Source organism: Tursiops truncatus, chromosome 10 (genome assembly GCF_011762595.2).
Source record: "Tursiops truncatus isolate mTurTru1 chromosome 10, mTurTru1.mat.Y, whole genome shotgun sequence".
Lineage (NCBI taxonomy): Eukaryota > Metazoa > Chordata > Mammalia > Artiodactyla > Delphinidae > Tursiops > Tursiops truncatus.
This window is the reverse complement of record NC_047043.1, coordinates 49550369-49567924: the sequence shown is the minus strand read 5'-3', so window position 1 is coordinate 49567924 and position 17556 is coordinate 49550369. Positions and strand designations below refer to the sequence as shown.

Genomic DNA, 17556 nt, shown 5'->3' with positions numbered 1-17556 from the left:
CAAAAGTCAATCAGTCATATTGTAATTTGAAGCCAAAGTGTTCCTTCATTCATTCATGCCTATGAACTCTATTTAAGCAAAACAGTATAGAGAGGCTTTTGAGATAAAACAGGCTCACCTGCTCATCATCTCCATCAGTTCCTCCCCTGAGCCACTACCTTGGAGGTCCTGAAACATTATAGGAATTCACAGTTCTGCAGAGCATTGATGAGGATTGCTTTTAGAAATGCTGGAATGTGATTTATGTTAATTACATGAATAGGAATTTAATTGAAAAAAGGGCTTTAGCCATAGAATCACTGACTGTTAGGGTGGCAAGTCATCTTGTAGAGCACCATTTAACTGAGAGCATCATTTAACCAGAGAGGTTAAAGTACTACTTGGCAGCCACAGAACTATATAGAGCCAGACTTGGGGCAAGAACCCCTACCCCATTCCAAATTCCAGAGTGTTCTTTCTGTGCATATTGTCCAGCAGATAATTAAATGTAAGAAATCAACTCTGCAAAATACTGATTAAATCAGAGTTGGATTTATATTTCTTTCCACCAGCATCTGCCATGTCTTGGTGCAGTGCTAAGAATTTCAGCATCCAGGAGCTTCTTAGTGGGAAATATTGCAGAGCAACTATCTAAATTACTTGAGGTCTGCAAGCCGTTGTTAAATATTAAAATCTGTTTTGGTGATTTAGCTGTAGCATTGACAAATCTTAAATTCCCACACTCAATTTTTTGCCTCTTAAATGTATTGCTGAATCTTCCCTTTGTTTAAGTTTCCTAGCCAATAAGCCTATTCCCAATTCAGCACTCTGGATGCTGTGTTGTTTGATCTTCTAATACTTTGTATCGACTTACAAAATCAATAGAGACTTAGTTGGTATTTTATGACATATCTGTTCTTTCAGATGCTATGTGGGCCAAAAAATACATCCATGGAACATATTTTCCTCATATGCATTTTCCTTATGGTATATTCTGCTATGCTATCCGCTCAGTTTTATTTCAGTACCTAATTTGTATGAAGCAGTGATAGAGGAGAAAGAAAATCTATGAAAAATTGAATTTCCTAATATTTGTCCATGGCCTTATTTTTCAAGTTGATGGCACAACAAAGGAGAATTTTAGAAAGTAATTGTGGAACATACATATGATGACACTTTTTCCCAGAAGTGTTCAATACAATATGTCAGCTTAGCAGTTAATTGTTCTTTTATTGTTTCACCTGCGTTAGTCCAACCTCCCTGGCAACAGTGGCTGCATGGTTTAGTGGAAAGAAAAGAGACATTGCAATCAATCATAGTTTAAATATCAGCTCTGCTCTTTGCCCTGCCAGCTATGTGACCTGCATAAAGTTAATTAAACTCTTGGATCCACATTTTCATATTTGTAGAATTGGGTGTAACACTTGCCTCATAAGGTGCTATGAAGATTCCTATAAAGACATGTAACATAAGTACCTAGTACAGTGTTTGTCTGGTCCACAGGCATTCAAAAAACAGTAGTCATTTGTTTTGATTTGGATTTTCCAGAAGCAGTCAAGGATTGGAGCATAAGTAGTACCTTTGGAAGGTGGTCCCAGGGAGGCCAACAGAGAATACCTTATAAAGCAAGTTATCACTGAGGTTAACTACAGCTTACTTCCACTGGGTAACTAGGAGTGTTAGTGAAGAATACACCTCTCAGAGTTATCCCATATGAAGGACAAGAGAGCTGGATGTTTACACATTAATTTTTATGGCTTGTTGATTGAGGGATGCTGATATGGGTATTAATTTTTCAGAGCTTCTGATTTGCTATGTAAGTGGGCAGATTAGAAAGGCCACAGGCAAAGAGATGAAAGTGCTAGCACTTGGAAATCAGGTAGCTTGCACATGAATGAGACACCCAAAGAACCACCTTACCCAACTTTTGTTAACTATGATTACATTTCCTTATTGAAGACCTTTTTTGTTTTCCTAGATCCCTATACCGTGGTGGGCAGAAGCCACTTCATACCAGCTCATGAGTGTCAGATATTCAGAAATGTTGTAAGCCAGTTTGTAAACTATTGGTACCTTGAAATTAGCTTGATGGGAATACCATAACATTGAAATAGATCTGTCAGGATCTATTTTTCTTCAGAAACAATTTTAGCAGCACACCACTGTTCCCATCCCTTTTCTCCCAGTAGATGGAGAATAGGAATTACATGTATAGGCTTGGGAATCAGATAAATCTGAGGTAAAGTCTGAGCTCTGACATATTTTAGCTGTGAAGTCATGGGAAAGTGTCCTAACTTCTCTGAGCCTCAGTGTCCTTGTCTGTAAAATGGGGATGTCTATAACTTGTACAGCTGTGATGAAGATTAAATGCAGTAACAGGTTGTATGTAAGACGCATTGTGGAATAAGGACTTTATTATTGGAATTAAACCTTACACAAATGTAGGAGGAGCCGTGAAAGGAAAATTCCACAAGGGCAAGTTGGAAGTCACAGAAAAGTCACTAACCAGCCTTCCTGAAGCACCGTCAAGAATGGACAGGTTAGAGTTTGTGTGGGAATCCGTGAATGCTGGCATACACAGTTGCCAAAGTGTGACTGTCAAAGGAGCTGGAGGAAGAAAGTTGTTTCTCTGTGTAGTTGCCATCTCGGGGGAACCAGAACCAAGCGTCCAGATGAGAGAAGAAGAGAGTGAGGCCAAGCTCACTGCTGCATGTCTGCGACTACCCATCATTGTATGCGACCTCAAAGAATATCACAGAGGCTGGGATGTTTCTTCGCTTCTGCCAGATTGCAGAGCCAAGAGTCACAAAGAATAATGGGTTAGGAAACCATCCCAGAGGGCAGAATCAGACCACATTCAATATATGCAATATACGCCTTGCTAGATTTCAGAACTGCTATGGGTCAGTGCCTGGACCTGGGCCTTTCATTCTTTCCTGGGTGTGTCTGTGGCAGTTATCCTGTTCTTCTCACTGTTTGTGTGTGGTGTCTGATAACTTGTGTTTTCGTTTATGGGTCCCTGGATCAAGAGCAGCTGCAATTTAACAGCCTTGTCTGTCTGTAGACTTGATACAACTCATGAGATCCCAGAATTGAAGTCTGTTTCTATAATGAGATAAGATTTGGGTTGGTCCTGGGATGGAAATGAGCGTATTTTGTAGATGGGAGGAATGTGAATAATTTGTGGTCGGGGGGTAGGCTCTGATGGATTGCAAAGATGGCTTCAAATTCCTTTCTTCCTAGAATGCATACACTTGGCAATGTGATGTTGCCTTCTGTCACCAAGAGGTGAGCTTTTTCCTGTACCTTTGAGTACAATTTTCCTCGTGACTTGCTTTCACCAACAGAGTGTGTCAAAAGTAACAAAAGAAAAAAAAAGTTGTGTGACATCCAATCTGAGATCTCAAGAAGCTTGTCAGCTTTTTCCTTCACTGTTTTCAGACCTGCCATCACCTTCTGAGGAAGACCCAACAAATCTCTTGGATAATGAAAGCCCACAAGGAGAGAGAGGTCCAGCTATCTCAGTCTTCCCAGCTGTGAACTCGGCTCCAAGCCAACATACAAGTTGCTGCAGGTGTGTGAGTTAGCACAGGGAAGACCAGAAAAACTACCCAGACCTAGCCAAGCCACAGGATCACAGGAAATAATACATCCTTGTTGACTTAATCCACTAAGTTTTGGGGTCATTTGTTACACAACTATAGATAACTTACACACCCTCCCAATAAATTATTTTTCTGCTTAACTTAACCAGAGTGGGTTTTAGTTGTTTGTATCTTCACAGGGTTGTTGTGTAAGATAAAGGTGCTACTGTTTGTAAAGGACTTATCAAAACCTGGCACATAGAAGGGCTGAATAAATAGTAGCTATTATTATGTGAAATAGGTTCTAAATACTTCTGAGAGGTATAGTGTGGACAGCCCTTAGAGGATCCAATAGACTTACAGAAGGGGATACGTAAACATCAAACAGTCTGTGTGCCACTGAATCACAGTTCTCTCAAATTCAAAATGAGGACATTTCCCAAATTATCTGTAAGTGCTTTTCAAGCTCTAAGATCCCATGATCCTACACAAAATTGGCCAAAACCCCACCTTGGCACATATTCTAGATGGCTCTAAACTCATGCCTCATTGGGTCTCAGCTATAGACTAGCCCAGACCAATGCCTTTATGGTCTTTTATGCAGTGTTCTGTGAGTGCCTCACTTATCAACATAAGAGTAGCAATGAGATGTGTGGGCATCCCCCAGAGGTGCCACGTTTGCCATTTCAGGGGCACCACCTATAATGCAGTTTATGTGACTGTGTTGGCTCCCAGGTAGGTTAAAATTTTGGAATATTTGCTCTGATTTTATATGGAGGTGAGGCTGAGTCTGTGTAGCATAAAGGATGAGGAGAAAGATGCTGGTAGTTGCCTCACCCTCTTCTCTACTGAGCAATTCATCTCCGAACCCAAATTTGCATACCCCATTTAGCAATGCATTTGCCCTGCAAGTAAGAAGGCAGTTTAGACCATCTATTTTCACTTAAAGATGCTTCTTGGAGAGGCCTTATTGCCATCCCAAGCAGCTTCTCAGTATATTCTTTCCAGTCTCATGTAATGCACTCCATAAAGAGGTTTTGGTAAGTGATGTTCTCTGCATTTGAGGGTGGCCACGTGTGAATGTCATAGCATGGGTGTTGAAATACTGAGCTGAGAGTAATTGCCCACTACTGACCTAGAAGATGACCTTCCAAAAGCCTAGGCTAGGAGGCAGTACCCCGGGCACAAATGAGCATTACATCAGAGTTAATCAATGGATAATGTAAATGAGGTACCCATTTATAGCATGTATTTAAATTTTCACTTAAATTGCAGGTTAAGTGGAATCATTTAAAATCCTGCAGTCAACACTTGAGCAAATTGGTTTTAAAACTATATATTACATTGCAGCACATTGCAATTTAACACATAGTTCCCAGATAATTGCTTATTGCTTTAGGAGTATAAAATATGTGTCCAAATAGTTTAGAGTGGTTGATAAGACATGAGAAACAATATCTCTTTATTCACCTTTTTTTGGAAAAAGGTAGAATATAGTCATTACGAACATGATATCCGAACTCAGGCTGCCTGGCTTTGAATTCTGGCTCTGTCACTTATAATTCTCTTCATCTCTCTGGCCTCAGTTTTCCTACCTGTAAAATTGAGTTAATGAAGATAATTATTATGAGAATTAAATGAAGTAACACATATAAGCTACCTAGCTCAGTACCTGATCCATTGCAAGTATCCAATAAATGTTAGCTATTGTTTTTTTTTTTTTTATTGTTATTTTCTAAATGCAAGTATATTTTTGTTCCCTTTCTGCCATACTACTACTAGAAGAGCTGCTAGAAAAGGTAAAATCACACAGGTGGCTGGAATTGTATTTCTTTTTGGCAGGGCTGTCTAGACTCTTTTTTGCTAAGATAGTGCCTCTACCCACTGGCCACAAACATCCTGACTTGTACATAAGTGGAATATTTTAAAAAAGAGAAAAAATGCAATATTTATTTTTTGACAGGAACTGGATGACCTCTAAGTTTTGCAGAACAATTAAAATAGGTGGGAAACTCTGAAGGTACAGAGAATATACTTATTAAGCTGTGTGTAGTTGTCTTTAACTTTCCTTAGTTGGGAATTTCTACAGAAGTCAAGTTTTTCAGAATATTAGTTATGGTTCTCTGTTTTCACAGAACACAGAAAGACTCTTGCTCACTAGAAGGGGGAGTTGACTGGAACGATTTGGGAGAACTCACAGAATTGGAGAGAGAGCTAAATAATGAGGCCTTGGAAAAGACAGGAGCCAAGGCAACTCTGGAGATCTGGAATACTTGAGACTTGGAGATAGCATGAAAGGGGAAAACCTTAACTGACAGTGCTGCCCAGACTGTGTCCTGGGGGGAAGAGTGGTTCCAATTGGGATGCCGATTAGGCCAAAAATTCCCCAAGCAAACAAGCAAACTCAAAATGGACGTTCTCCCTACTCATCCTCAAATCTCAGAAAACACAGGAGTCACTGATAAAGCAACAAGTCAAATGTAATGTTTCTTGCCTATATGTAGGCAAGAAACTAGATGAAGAGTCAGAGAGGGTACAGAGCCAAGATGGCAGAGGGGGAAGTGCCAGCAGAAATGGTGACACTGGGGGGCAGTGGCCAGTGAAGGAGGGGGCAGACATGGTGAGAGCAGCTTCTGGGGAGCACGGTGCTGATAAGCGAGATGAAAGGACACCATCCATAGCCACGTTCTCCAGCCTGGGCTGGAATTCACTATATGTGTATGCCAGTCCAGTTTTCTCATAGAGCCTGGCTGTATTCACGTCCCATCAGTTCATAAGGTGTAGAGGGGGGATGATGGCTGGGGGTGGTTTCACGGGCTGGCCATCAATATGACAAGCTAAGACTTACAATACCAGCATGTAGATCCCGTCAAGTAATGTTTACTCAAGCCATAGGAGTAGGTGTCTCGGGGAATCCTACTCTCCTGAAAACATCAGAAGGTTACCCAATTTCTGGCCTGGTGCCCAGTGAAAGGAAAACATTTTTGAAATTAAAAATAAATAAATAGGGTATATGGTGACCATGCACTTATTGGCCATTGGTAGGGCACTGACAGCTATGTTAAGGAGCTCCTTAGAGATTCCCTTCTAAGAAGCTTGTCCTCTCAGAGAATGGATGGTGTTGATGGACCCAGCTCTTTTGTTAAAGGGCATGCCTTCGTGTTTCCACAGAATTGGAGTCCTTTGACTGACATCCCAGATGCTAACACAACAGGGTCTCATAAAATAAAACCCAGGGTAATGGGAACATGTTCCGAAATGTTCTGTGTTCATCCATGCTTTGCAAGAGAGGAGCTGATGTATGGATACACAAAATTACCTTTTCCTATCTTATTCTGTCAGCTTTCATCCAAAGATCATTTTAGAACATAGACTTACTGGAGGATAGAAAACTGTACTATCCATGTACAGTTGTAGGGCTCATTAGAAAGACACGGGATTCCTGCCTTCAGGTTTGCAGTAATAATATTGTAGGCGAGAAGTCAAAATAAATATAACCCCCCAACCTGTCTATTATCTAGTCCATGTCCTCCCTCTCCCTGGCCTGGATTATTGCCATCATGTCTCCCCAACTTGAACTCTTGATTTCCCACCTAAACTCGACACTGGTACCCACTTCATCTTTCTAAAGCACTCCTCTTATCCCATCAGAAGTTCTCAATGGCTCCCTATTGCCTACCAAGTAACATACGCATTCCTCAGTCTCCAGTGAGGTTCCTGCAAGATTGGTGCCCATGTCACCTCTCAGCAGTCAGTCACTTCTGCCATTTACAGACCCTGCCCCTTGGACAAACAGAAGTACTTGAGGTTTCCTGGACACAGACACACAGACACACACACACACACACACACACACACACACACACACACACATTTTTTTGCCTAGTTCAGTTTCCTTTTTGGTTATGAATGTCCTTGCCATAATCTTTGTTTCTACCCCATCATAACCAATTTCTACAAATCAGTCAAAAATCTTGATTCTCCATCCCCACCTTACCACACATTGACCCGACTGCCCTTTTCCAGTGGTCCCTGTATCAGCATAAGGCCCTGTCATCTAAGAGTCTTTTGTTTTCTTGACCCCCTGTACCCACTTCATCAGCAAGTCCTCTTGGCTTTACCACCAAAATTTCCCAGATTGCAATGCTTTTCCTACGTCTTCTGGATCAAAGCCACCATTCTCTGTTGCCCAGACTTCTGTAGTAGCCTCCTAAGCAATCTCCCTGTTTCCACATCTGCACTCAGACAGTCCATCCTCTACAAGGTACCAGAGAAATCTGTTAGAAATGTAAACCAGATCATGTTACTCCTTTGTTTAAAATCTTTAAGTGGCTACCTATTGCTTTTAGAATAAAACACCTTACCTAACCTGCTCCCCGTCTGTCTTTCCAAAGCTCACTCTATTCCTCCTTCCCCTCGTCCTCACACTGGGCTACACTGATGTCTTTCTATTCCTTTAGAAGGACAATTTATAGATTATTTGCATTTTTTGTTCCTTCTTTCTGGACTATTCTCTTTTCATGTCTTTTTACATCTGGAACCTTCTCCTCATTTGCATCTCAATCCAAATGTTTCTTCTTCAGAAATACTTTCCCCTGATCAGATCTGAAATACCTCCTTATTTTCATCCTATCAAGTCATTCAGGTAATTTCCTTCAGAGCATTTATTAGAGTCTGCAGTTATTTTAATTATTTATCTGTTTGCATTTTTATTAACTATCTCTCCCATCCATCCCAAGTAAATGTAAATTTGTGTCTTCTTGTTCATGGCTCGGCTTCCAGTACCTCACACAGTGTTCTGAACATAACAGGCACTAAGTAAGTATTTGCTGAATGGTTGAATGAAGGACCATCTTAAATATCATCTAAGAGGACTTTCTGCTTCTTACAGTCAGAAGCCCTCCTCTGGAATTTCAGTGTGTGCTTTGTCTGACCTCAAGTATCATGCTTTATATCTTCTGGATGGGATTCTAGGTATTCATAAACGTGTCTAATTTTCCTTATTGGACTTTGAAGTCACTGTCTGTGTGTCTGATCCATCTTTGAGTCTCCCACAGTGCCTACCCCAGTGTCTTATGCATAGCAGGTATTCAGTAAATATTTTGGGAAGTATAAATGAAAGAAGTATTAACTCACTGTATATTTCAACTAAAGAGAGTTTAACCCCCAAAATGAGACTGAGTGATTTAAATTTTCTTTTTTTCTTTTCTTTTTTTTTGCCTTTGGGTGCCCATCTCTAGCTGACTAAAGTTGTGAGCATAGTTTTGCCGTTTTCTCCTGTGACTTCATATTTGGGGGCTGTACTGTGGACATGGTTTGGTCTCTTAAGTCAGGTCTATGATTCTACCAATCACAGAGCTAGATTCAGACACTCAGTCCCTGTACTTGTTGCTACTACCCACACCTTCAGAGCTTCTGTGGCCACTGCTTTGTATTATTGTTATTTCTTAATATTTGTTTATTTCCTATAACCTTCTTCCTTGTAGACTGCTCATAGTTACCCTGGCATTGGCGTGTTGTTTCTAAGACAACAAAAATGACTTAAAATGGTTGTGAAATTCAAAAGGGATGCAAACAATGTATAAGTCTTACAGGACCAGGTACATTGACTAAATTAGGTGTGCACTTTTTTGAGCTTAGAAGAGACACCTGACTTGGAAAACTCCAGAACAGAAGAATGTCTCTTCAACTTTTGTTCAGCTCTATTTTTCTTCTCCCTGGCCCCCTGGATATTGTCTTTCAAGACTTTTAGCAACTTGAGAGCAGAGATTCTGTGTTTTTTAATTTCTGTATTCCCAGGCACCAGGCTGGTGCTTGGTACACGGTAGGCCCTTATTAATTTATTAATTAATACTATCCTCTTTTCCCAGGTTTTGCTTCTCATTTCTATCTTGGACTGGCCTACTGGGCTCTCCAGATCCTGACCCTCTCCCTGGGGCCCCAATGTCTTTGGCACAAGTTTTCTGAAGAGTTCCTTGGCCTCCCCACCAGATGCCTGGATTCACTTTTGATCCATTGTTCCTCTTTCCATCCTTTGGAAGAAAGAGTTATTTTCCTAGTGCTGTTTTGCTCTTAACAATTGAAGAATCTCATATGGGAAGCTTGGCTCTTATTGGCAGACCTTCTGACAAAGACCTAAGGCTATTGATTCTAAACTTTACCTGGGCCAGCAGTGTAATGTGGGTGCTGGAAGAGTTCATGTAGACTTAGCCACAGTAAAGGTCCCCATACTCTGTGTCCTGTACTCTACTCGTGGCAGTTGGCTCTGCAGCTTGCACGTACGGCCACATTCAACCCTCCCAATGACTCAGTGCAATAGGCATGGCTATTTTCTCTGTTGGCCAGATAAGAAATCTGGATTACATGGAAGTTAAGTGATATGGGTAAGATCACAGCAACATGGTTAGAATTGGGGCCAGGATCTGCCTGGTTTCAAAGCTTAAGCTTTGGAATCAACTAGGATGCTAATAGAAGCCTTACTAATGGAATCATGAAGACCAGAGAAGGGGAAATACCAATTCACTGTATTTTGAGTTGGTGAGACCACACCTGGGGTATGCCTCATTTTGTAAGATAGAAATAAACTGACCCAGACTAACAACCATGGTCTATCAGATCCATGGAAGAAACTGGAACAGTTTTAACTGGCAAAATAAGAGATTTAGATGAGAGTTGATAAAGGTCTTCATGTGTTTGGATTAGAGTCCCGTGGAAGAGAAATTAGACTTGCTTTGTCTACCCATCTAGTGTAAAAGCCTGAAGAAATGACACAAATGCATATTGAGTCACTGTAGGAGAAGTTTTGTGACCACTCACAGCTGTTTTCATGGACTTGCTACTCTAAGATGAGGTTTTAAAATTATAACTTTGTAATGAGGTTTTAAAATTATTATTATTATTTCTTACTGCAGATATTTAAAGAGAAGACAGGTCTTCCAATTCAGAAGCCTTCTCTGATACCTCAACTTCTCCTATAACCCTAAGCCTTAACCCTAAATGTCTACATTGCTTACATTCAAAACATTTTATTGGTATCCTTCTCATGGCACTTGACACCCTTTATCTTCTATTGCATTATTCAAACTCTGAGGCTCTCAATTACTGAGGACAGGCACCGAGTCTAATTCATCTTGCTGTCATTACTAACTCTCTAACACTGCCTTGCAAACTGTAGATGCCCATAGAGCAGTATCTCATTGCTCCTTTGTAGAACTTCAATATATTATATTATTTACCCCAGTTTCACTACTTACCAGCTCTGTGACCCTGGGCAAGCCAATTAAACCCTCTGTGTCTCAGCTTCCTCAACTATAAAACTGAGTAACTAACTGGAAATTTTGTGACAACTAAATTTGCTAAATCTATAAAATTTTTAGAACAGAGCCTACCCCACATGTCTTTTATTCTTGTAAATTTCCAGCACCTAACTCCCCAAAGAGACTTTGAGATCCTCAAGGAGATGATCCAATTCCTGTCTTTAGCCCCCACCTGCTGTGTGGCACATGGTAGGTGAATAACACGTTTGTTGAAATGAAAAACATAATTATTAAAGGATAAGAAGGAAGCCAGGCAAACGAAGATGTTAAGATTCTGGAAGCATCTTAGAGGTCAACCAGAACAGTGGTCCCTAAACCCACCTGCAATGTTAGTATCTTTCAGTACTGTTAGTGTAAGTGAGAGTGCAGCCAGCCCAGCACTTTCCTCGGGTTATCTCCTAGTTTATAGATGAGGAAACTGAAGCACAGAGAGGATGTATTATTCCAGGATCAAAGAACCTGAGAGACTAGAACTCAGCTCTCCTGTTGTATCAGCCACTGGGTTGGGGAGGGGATTTGGGGGACTGTATGAAAGGGTTAGATAAGATGACCTCCAGGATAACAAAACATTCAGCCAGTCCTCAGAGAGTTGCTGAGTGCCTACAAATGCCAACGGCTGAACAGTTTTCTGGAATGTCCAGAAAATTGAGACATGGATCCCTTCTGTAGGCGTTTACAATCTGGTGCAAGAAATAAAACCTCTACACAGATAACCACGGTGCAAGGTGGAAAGTGACAAGGTGGGAAGTCTGGACAGCTGCCCACCCCATGTGGGCTGAACTGCTTGGCTGTTGCCAGAAGTTCAACTCTCTTCATAAGGACAGTCCCTTCCCACTGAGCCTTCGTCTTCCCATTCTTCCAGGGGATAACTCACCAGCCACTTTAGAGTTCATTACCCTGGGCATCTGATTACTCTGAGATCTCCCTTTCTACTGTCATTGCTTACTGTCACATGTAATTTACTCCTGTTTGTTTATGTATTTAATAAATAGTCTTGGGCTTCCCTGGTGGCGCAGTGGTTGGGATTCCGCCTGCCGATGCGGGGGGCGCGGGTTCGTGCCCCGGTCCGGGAGGATCCCACGTGCTGCGGAGCAGCTAGGCCCGTGAGCCATGGCCGCTGGGCCTGCGCGTCTGGAGCCTGTGCTCCGCGGCGGGGGTGGGGGTGGGGGTGGGGGTGGGGGTGGGGCCGCGTCAGTGAGAGGCCCAAATACCGCGAAAAAAAATAAAAGAAATAAATAAATAGTCTTGACTGCCTACTACTGTTAACTTACACTTACTGAGTTAGCTAATATTTCTAACATTTATTGAGTGCCCACTACACACCAGGCATTGTTTTAGGTCTTCGTCTGTATTAATTCATTTACTCCTATGTCAATGAAAGAGGCCATGACTGAATCTCTGAAACAATATTTGAAGCTGAATTTATTGTTTGTTCAGCAAGGCAGAGCTGGGCATCTCTTTAAACAAAACAGAAGTTGAGCTTATGTAGATAGGGGTTTGGAAAGTATGGAGTTGAGGAATTGGTGGAAATTTAGAAGTTGGAGTGTTTCAGGATTGACTGGCTTCCATGCTTGGAATTGTGGTTCCTGGAATGAGATTTGTTATGGACTGACTTTCAGAAGTCATATGACTACAAAAAAGGGAAGGAGGGAAAAGAGAGAGTAGGAGTGGCCTTGGTAAAAAGAACGGCTCAGGGAGGAAAGTGAGAGCCTCTCACCAACTGTTTCTTTTGATAACCCAGACTGCAAACTCAGTTTTGCCTTGTTGACCCTTCTTGCAGCCCCTGCTGCCCCTTCTCTAGCCCATGAATGGAGTTCCATGTCTGCCCTATTCCAGCGAAGATGTTTCCTCCTCGGTTAGGGCTGGCAACCTGCGATGGCACCTCAGAGGAAGGGACATGATCACTGAATGGTGGAGGGAACCAGGGTCCCGGGCTTTTTAAATTTAATAGCCAACAAATGTTTATGGAACTCCTACAGACTGCCAGGCACATTCTGGGTGCTGTGGAACAGACACAAGCTCATGTTCCCATAGAGCAAAACCTCTGTTGCAGAGACAATATTTAAACAAGTAAATTAATAAGAATTGTATGTCACTGCTCTTGAGTCAAATAAAGCAGAGAAAGAAGGTGGGGGAGGGGAGTGGTGCAGTGTGAAATGGGGTCGTCGGGGACACCTCGCTGAGAAGCTGGTGTTTAAGAAAAGAGTCGAGGAAGAGTGAAGAGGAGAAGGTGGGTGAAACATGGTGAGCTTTGAGGGCAGGAATAAGAGATGAGGTTTGAGTTCCAAGAGATAATGGGGGGGGAGTTCATTTAAAGCCTTAGAGGTCATTATTAGGACTTTGACTTTTAATTTGATGAGATAAGGGGTCATTGAATAGTTTGAATAGAGGAGTCATCATGTGATGTGCCATCTTTTCAAAGACACATAGGAGCTACTATGTTGAGAATTGTCTACACAGTACATAGGGCAGGGTGGCAGCCAGGGGTTCGTTGAAAGGCTAACCCAAGTGTTTGATGGTGATAAGGGAGTGGGGAATGAAGAGCAGACAGATTCTGGGTATATTCTTCATGGAACACTCCTCCCATTGAACAATTTCATTATTTACCGCTATCAACTCTAGCAGTTAGATGGGAGGTCCTGGGTGTGCATCCCCAGAAGATCACAGCTTGACTGACTGTTCAATCTCCGGAGGGTCTTTTCCAGTTGGGCAAATGTAGTGGGGAAAGAGCGACATGATCACCTCTGGTAATAGAAATAAAACATATCTATCAAGAAAAGATGCATACTTTATACCCAATTCTATTTAGTTTTTTTTAAGTAGTATTTTCTCCTATATAATTGTTTGAATTATGGGCGATTTCTGTAATTGATGGCTGTGGAGAAACAGACAATTTTAATTTCAATTTCTCTGCTATTCTGGTTTCAAGTGGGTGTTTGACATTTGTGTGTGTGTTAGAGAGAGCGAGAGAGAGAGAGAGAGAGAGAAACTCTGAGAGGCCTACAGAGTGGTTGCTATTCTCTGGGCAATAAAAACCTGAAATCCTACTAATGAGGTTAGAAAAAAATTGAACTTTTTCCATGTGCTTAATAATAGCACTGCCCACTTACATAACCAGGGTTCCCTGAATAATTGCCCTCTTTTCCAATTTATTTTTACGACCTAAAATTTGGGGGGAGGAAAATGCCTTTAGGTGTAGAGCATTTCCATCCAAAAGCTCAAGTCCAGGGCTTCACCATTTGTCCTAAACCAAGTCAAATACATCTTTTCAAGTGAAAGATAAGTGAAAGTGAAGGATGGAACTGAAATTCATCGTGGGAGCTCTGGATGGTTTACCCTTGGGTGTGAGGATAAAAGATCGATCCTTTGCTACAGATTCTATCTTTCTCAAATTGGGGAATCTTCTGGTGACATTTTTATCTGTCTTCGTGGACACCATTTGAGTTTGCCAGTCATAGAATTAAAGGGTTTAGGAAACCACGGAATTGTACCAAACATTTAACTGCGAGGAGAAGATGGGCTCCAGGGTATAATAACTGTTAATACAGTTAGAACCCTCAATAAGTATAAAAATGTTTGAAATACAGACCATCAGCATATCTAAGGTGTATTTACAAAGAATAAATGAGGTGCTGTGCTAGCTGAGGTGCTGAAAAATACTTTTAAAAATTGTTTCTGTAAATTTCCACAACTCAGTGAACATATACATTATAAGGAGGAAAGAGATAGTGATCAGAAAAAGAGAACACAGTCGAGTCAGAGCTTGAGGCAGATATTGGTTGAATATCTGGATTAAGTTGCCAGAATTATTTTGGAGGAGGGCTATTTTGGGTAGGCAGTAACCTTTATTCTCAGATATAGATTTCCATGTTGACTTTTAACCTTTAGTCACTGACTGGCAACTGTCCAGTCCTGAAAACGTCCTGCTCCATCCTTCTGCCTAAATTGCAAGTTTGAAAAGTTTAAAGGTGTTATAAATACGGGTTTACAGGAATTGCAACACTGCTCACATTCTTTTCTCCTTCTCTCAGTAGGAAATGGCCGAGTGAGTTTAACGAGGGGTTTCATAGACAAGGCAGAAGGGCATTTAATCACAGGCTTAAAACGTAAAGTTAAGAGAAAAGGCATGTTGACATTACTTCTTCTTCTTTAGGAATGACTTATGAAAAGGAAAGGTATGGTCATCCTTAAATTACAAGAGAATGTGTGCCCACGAACTAGACATGGGCTTGTGTTTACAAAGATCTTTTTGTACATGTGTCTGAAAGATGTTTGTATGAGTGAGTAAAATGGGTTGAATTTATGTTGCTTGAGCTCCTCCACGCTCCCTGATGCTAAACAAGATGCTGCAGGAATGGAAAATGGAACTTTCTTTCTTTAACTCTGTCATGCCATTGGGCACCATAAGAAGCTGTCAGCTTCAATGCCTCAAATGTATTAAAAGAAGGTATGCCCTTTGAAGGTGGGACGGTGAGCCATTTCCCCTGTGTTTTGTTCTGTGCTCGTATTAGATTATCTCTCAAACATGGTTTGATTGTGTGCTTCCAGGAGATATCGATCCACAAGAGATGGTTCCCAGCAGGAAGAACACTGTTTTCGTGGATGGAGTCATACTGAATGGCCCCACAACAGATGCAAAAGCAGGAGAAAAATTTGTCGAAGAGGCCTGTAGACTAATAATGGAAGAGGTGGTTTTGAAGGCTACAGACATCAATGAGAAGGTAAATATAAAAACCTATAAGGAACGCTAAGAATGCGAAAGATAGGTTTTAACCAAACCTGGCTGGCTAGACGTAAGGGAAATGGGAATCATGCTTTCATTTCCTCTATACCTTTGTTTCAAGGGGATGCCCAGATACCAAAGTTTGTATCTACTCCCCACCCCATCCCCGCCTCCAGAACCCCACCCAGTGTCTGTTTTCCTGGGAGGGTTGACTTTTACTTTGCCACCCAGCATGTGTCAGGAAATTGGCTGAGACCCAGAGTTTAACCAGGTAAGGCTGTGAAGCACAGGATGAAGCTTTCACCCCAGATAACAATATAGGTTATAAACCACCCAATGATCTGCTTTCTACACTCTCCAAAGCACACTCTGCTTTCCATTTTCTTGCGCATATTCTTTATGTTACTAGGGAAAACCAAGCAGAAGGTAGAAAAAGTGAAAAGTTTAAAAATTTATCTGAGGGTCTTTACCAGGACCTTGTCTGAGCTCAGACTAGAAATCTTGGGTTGTGAAGTCTGACTTCTGACTGGTACCAATGACTGGTTCTAGGTTTCAAATTCAGACCCAAATTCAGATGCAAATTGATATTGGAATTACCACTAATAACATCTATTCTTAACAGTACTTACTACGTGCCAGGTGATATTCTAAGAACTATTCCATACGCATTTGTGTATTTAATCCATGTGTTTGTGTAGTTAATCATTAAAGACCCCTAAGATGCAGGTGCTATTTATTAACTCCATTTTAGAGACAAGGGAAAAAATGTGGCACAAGAGGTCAAGTACGTTGCCCCAAAGTACATGCTAGCAAGTCTCAGAGCTGATACTAAACTCCAGGCAGGCTGGCTTCAGAGTTTGTGCTTTTTTTTTTTTTTTTTTTGCGGTACTCGGGCCTCTCACTGCTGTGGCCTCTCCCATTGCGGAGCACAGGCTCCGGACACGCAGGCTCAGCAGCCATGGCTCACGGGCCCAGCCGCTCCGTGGCATGTGGGGTCTTCCCGGACCGGGGCAAGAGCCCGTGTCCCCTGCATCAGCAGGCAGACTCTCAACCACTGCGCCACCAGGGAAGCCCAGAGTTTGTGCTTTTAATGATTCCTCCATACGTCTCTTAAAATCTCAAAATTAACCTCTCTCACATTGATCACCTTTCATACTGGAATCAGATTATCAGGAAATGGAGGGAGAGATTTTCATTTCAATTTTATCAGGAGAAATAAATGTCATTTAAAAAAATAATTTTGAATGTGAAGTGGTATGCTGAATTTTTGGTAACATGCGTTTGGGAAAACTAATAGGAAAATAGAAATGACCCATGATCTTGGAATGGTTAAATTCAAGGCAAAGTCACTGGAAGTGTTTCCTGATATGTACTTATAATTGCATATTTTCCTGTCTTCTTTGTACTTGGGGAATATTTTGGACCTGCTTTACTTTGGAGTAAACTACTCCCCTGGAACTTTGTTTATATCGGCCTTTATTCAGTCATTAAATATTAACTGAGTGTTAGCTAAGGGTAAAGCATTACATTTGGGCCTGGGGGATATTAAGAAAAGTAAGAAAAAGGTTCAGCTTTGAACAGAATTTTAATCTCATTGGGAGAACAAGTTTTTGTTGGGATAGAGAACAGGGGATCCCAATAAGAATGTGATAAATGCTGCGTGATTTGGGCAGAGTTTGGGGATTTCACTGAGGAGTGGGCACCTTGAACTTTGATGCAGAGTCTGAAGGTGAAGTAAGGTTTTGATGGACAGAGAGAAGTTAGCACAGGTGTGTTGAAGAAAGCGGGAGGTAAATGATAGAGAGAGAGTTGTAATAGGATAAGGTATTTAATACACTAAGAGGACCCTTCATCTAGAAAGAAGGGCTCATACAGGGCCCTAATGGGAGGTAGGATGAGAAGGGTAGACTTAAGACCCTAAGTTGTCCATTAAGCAACCCCAAGCCCATTGCAG

General features: G+C 41.5%; 1 protein-coding gene across 2 annotated transcripts in view; it reads left to right on the top strand.

Annotated features, from left to right (window-relative positions):
- The window catches only part of GADL1 (glutamate decarboxylase like 1), a 490491-nt gene that overhangs the window by 325964 nt on the left and 146971 nt on the right, over nucleotides 1-17556 (top strand). For both annotated transcript variants that reach the window (XM_073810938.1, XM_019946661.3), the window contains one exon: nucleotides 15428-15600. In XM_073810938.1, the coding sequence (XP_073667039.1) occupies nucleotides 15448-15600 (153 nt within the window). In that variant the 5' untranslated portion in view covers nucleotides 15428-15447. The remainder of the gene's footprint in view (nucleotides 1-15427; nucleotides 15601-17556) is intronic.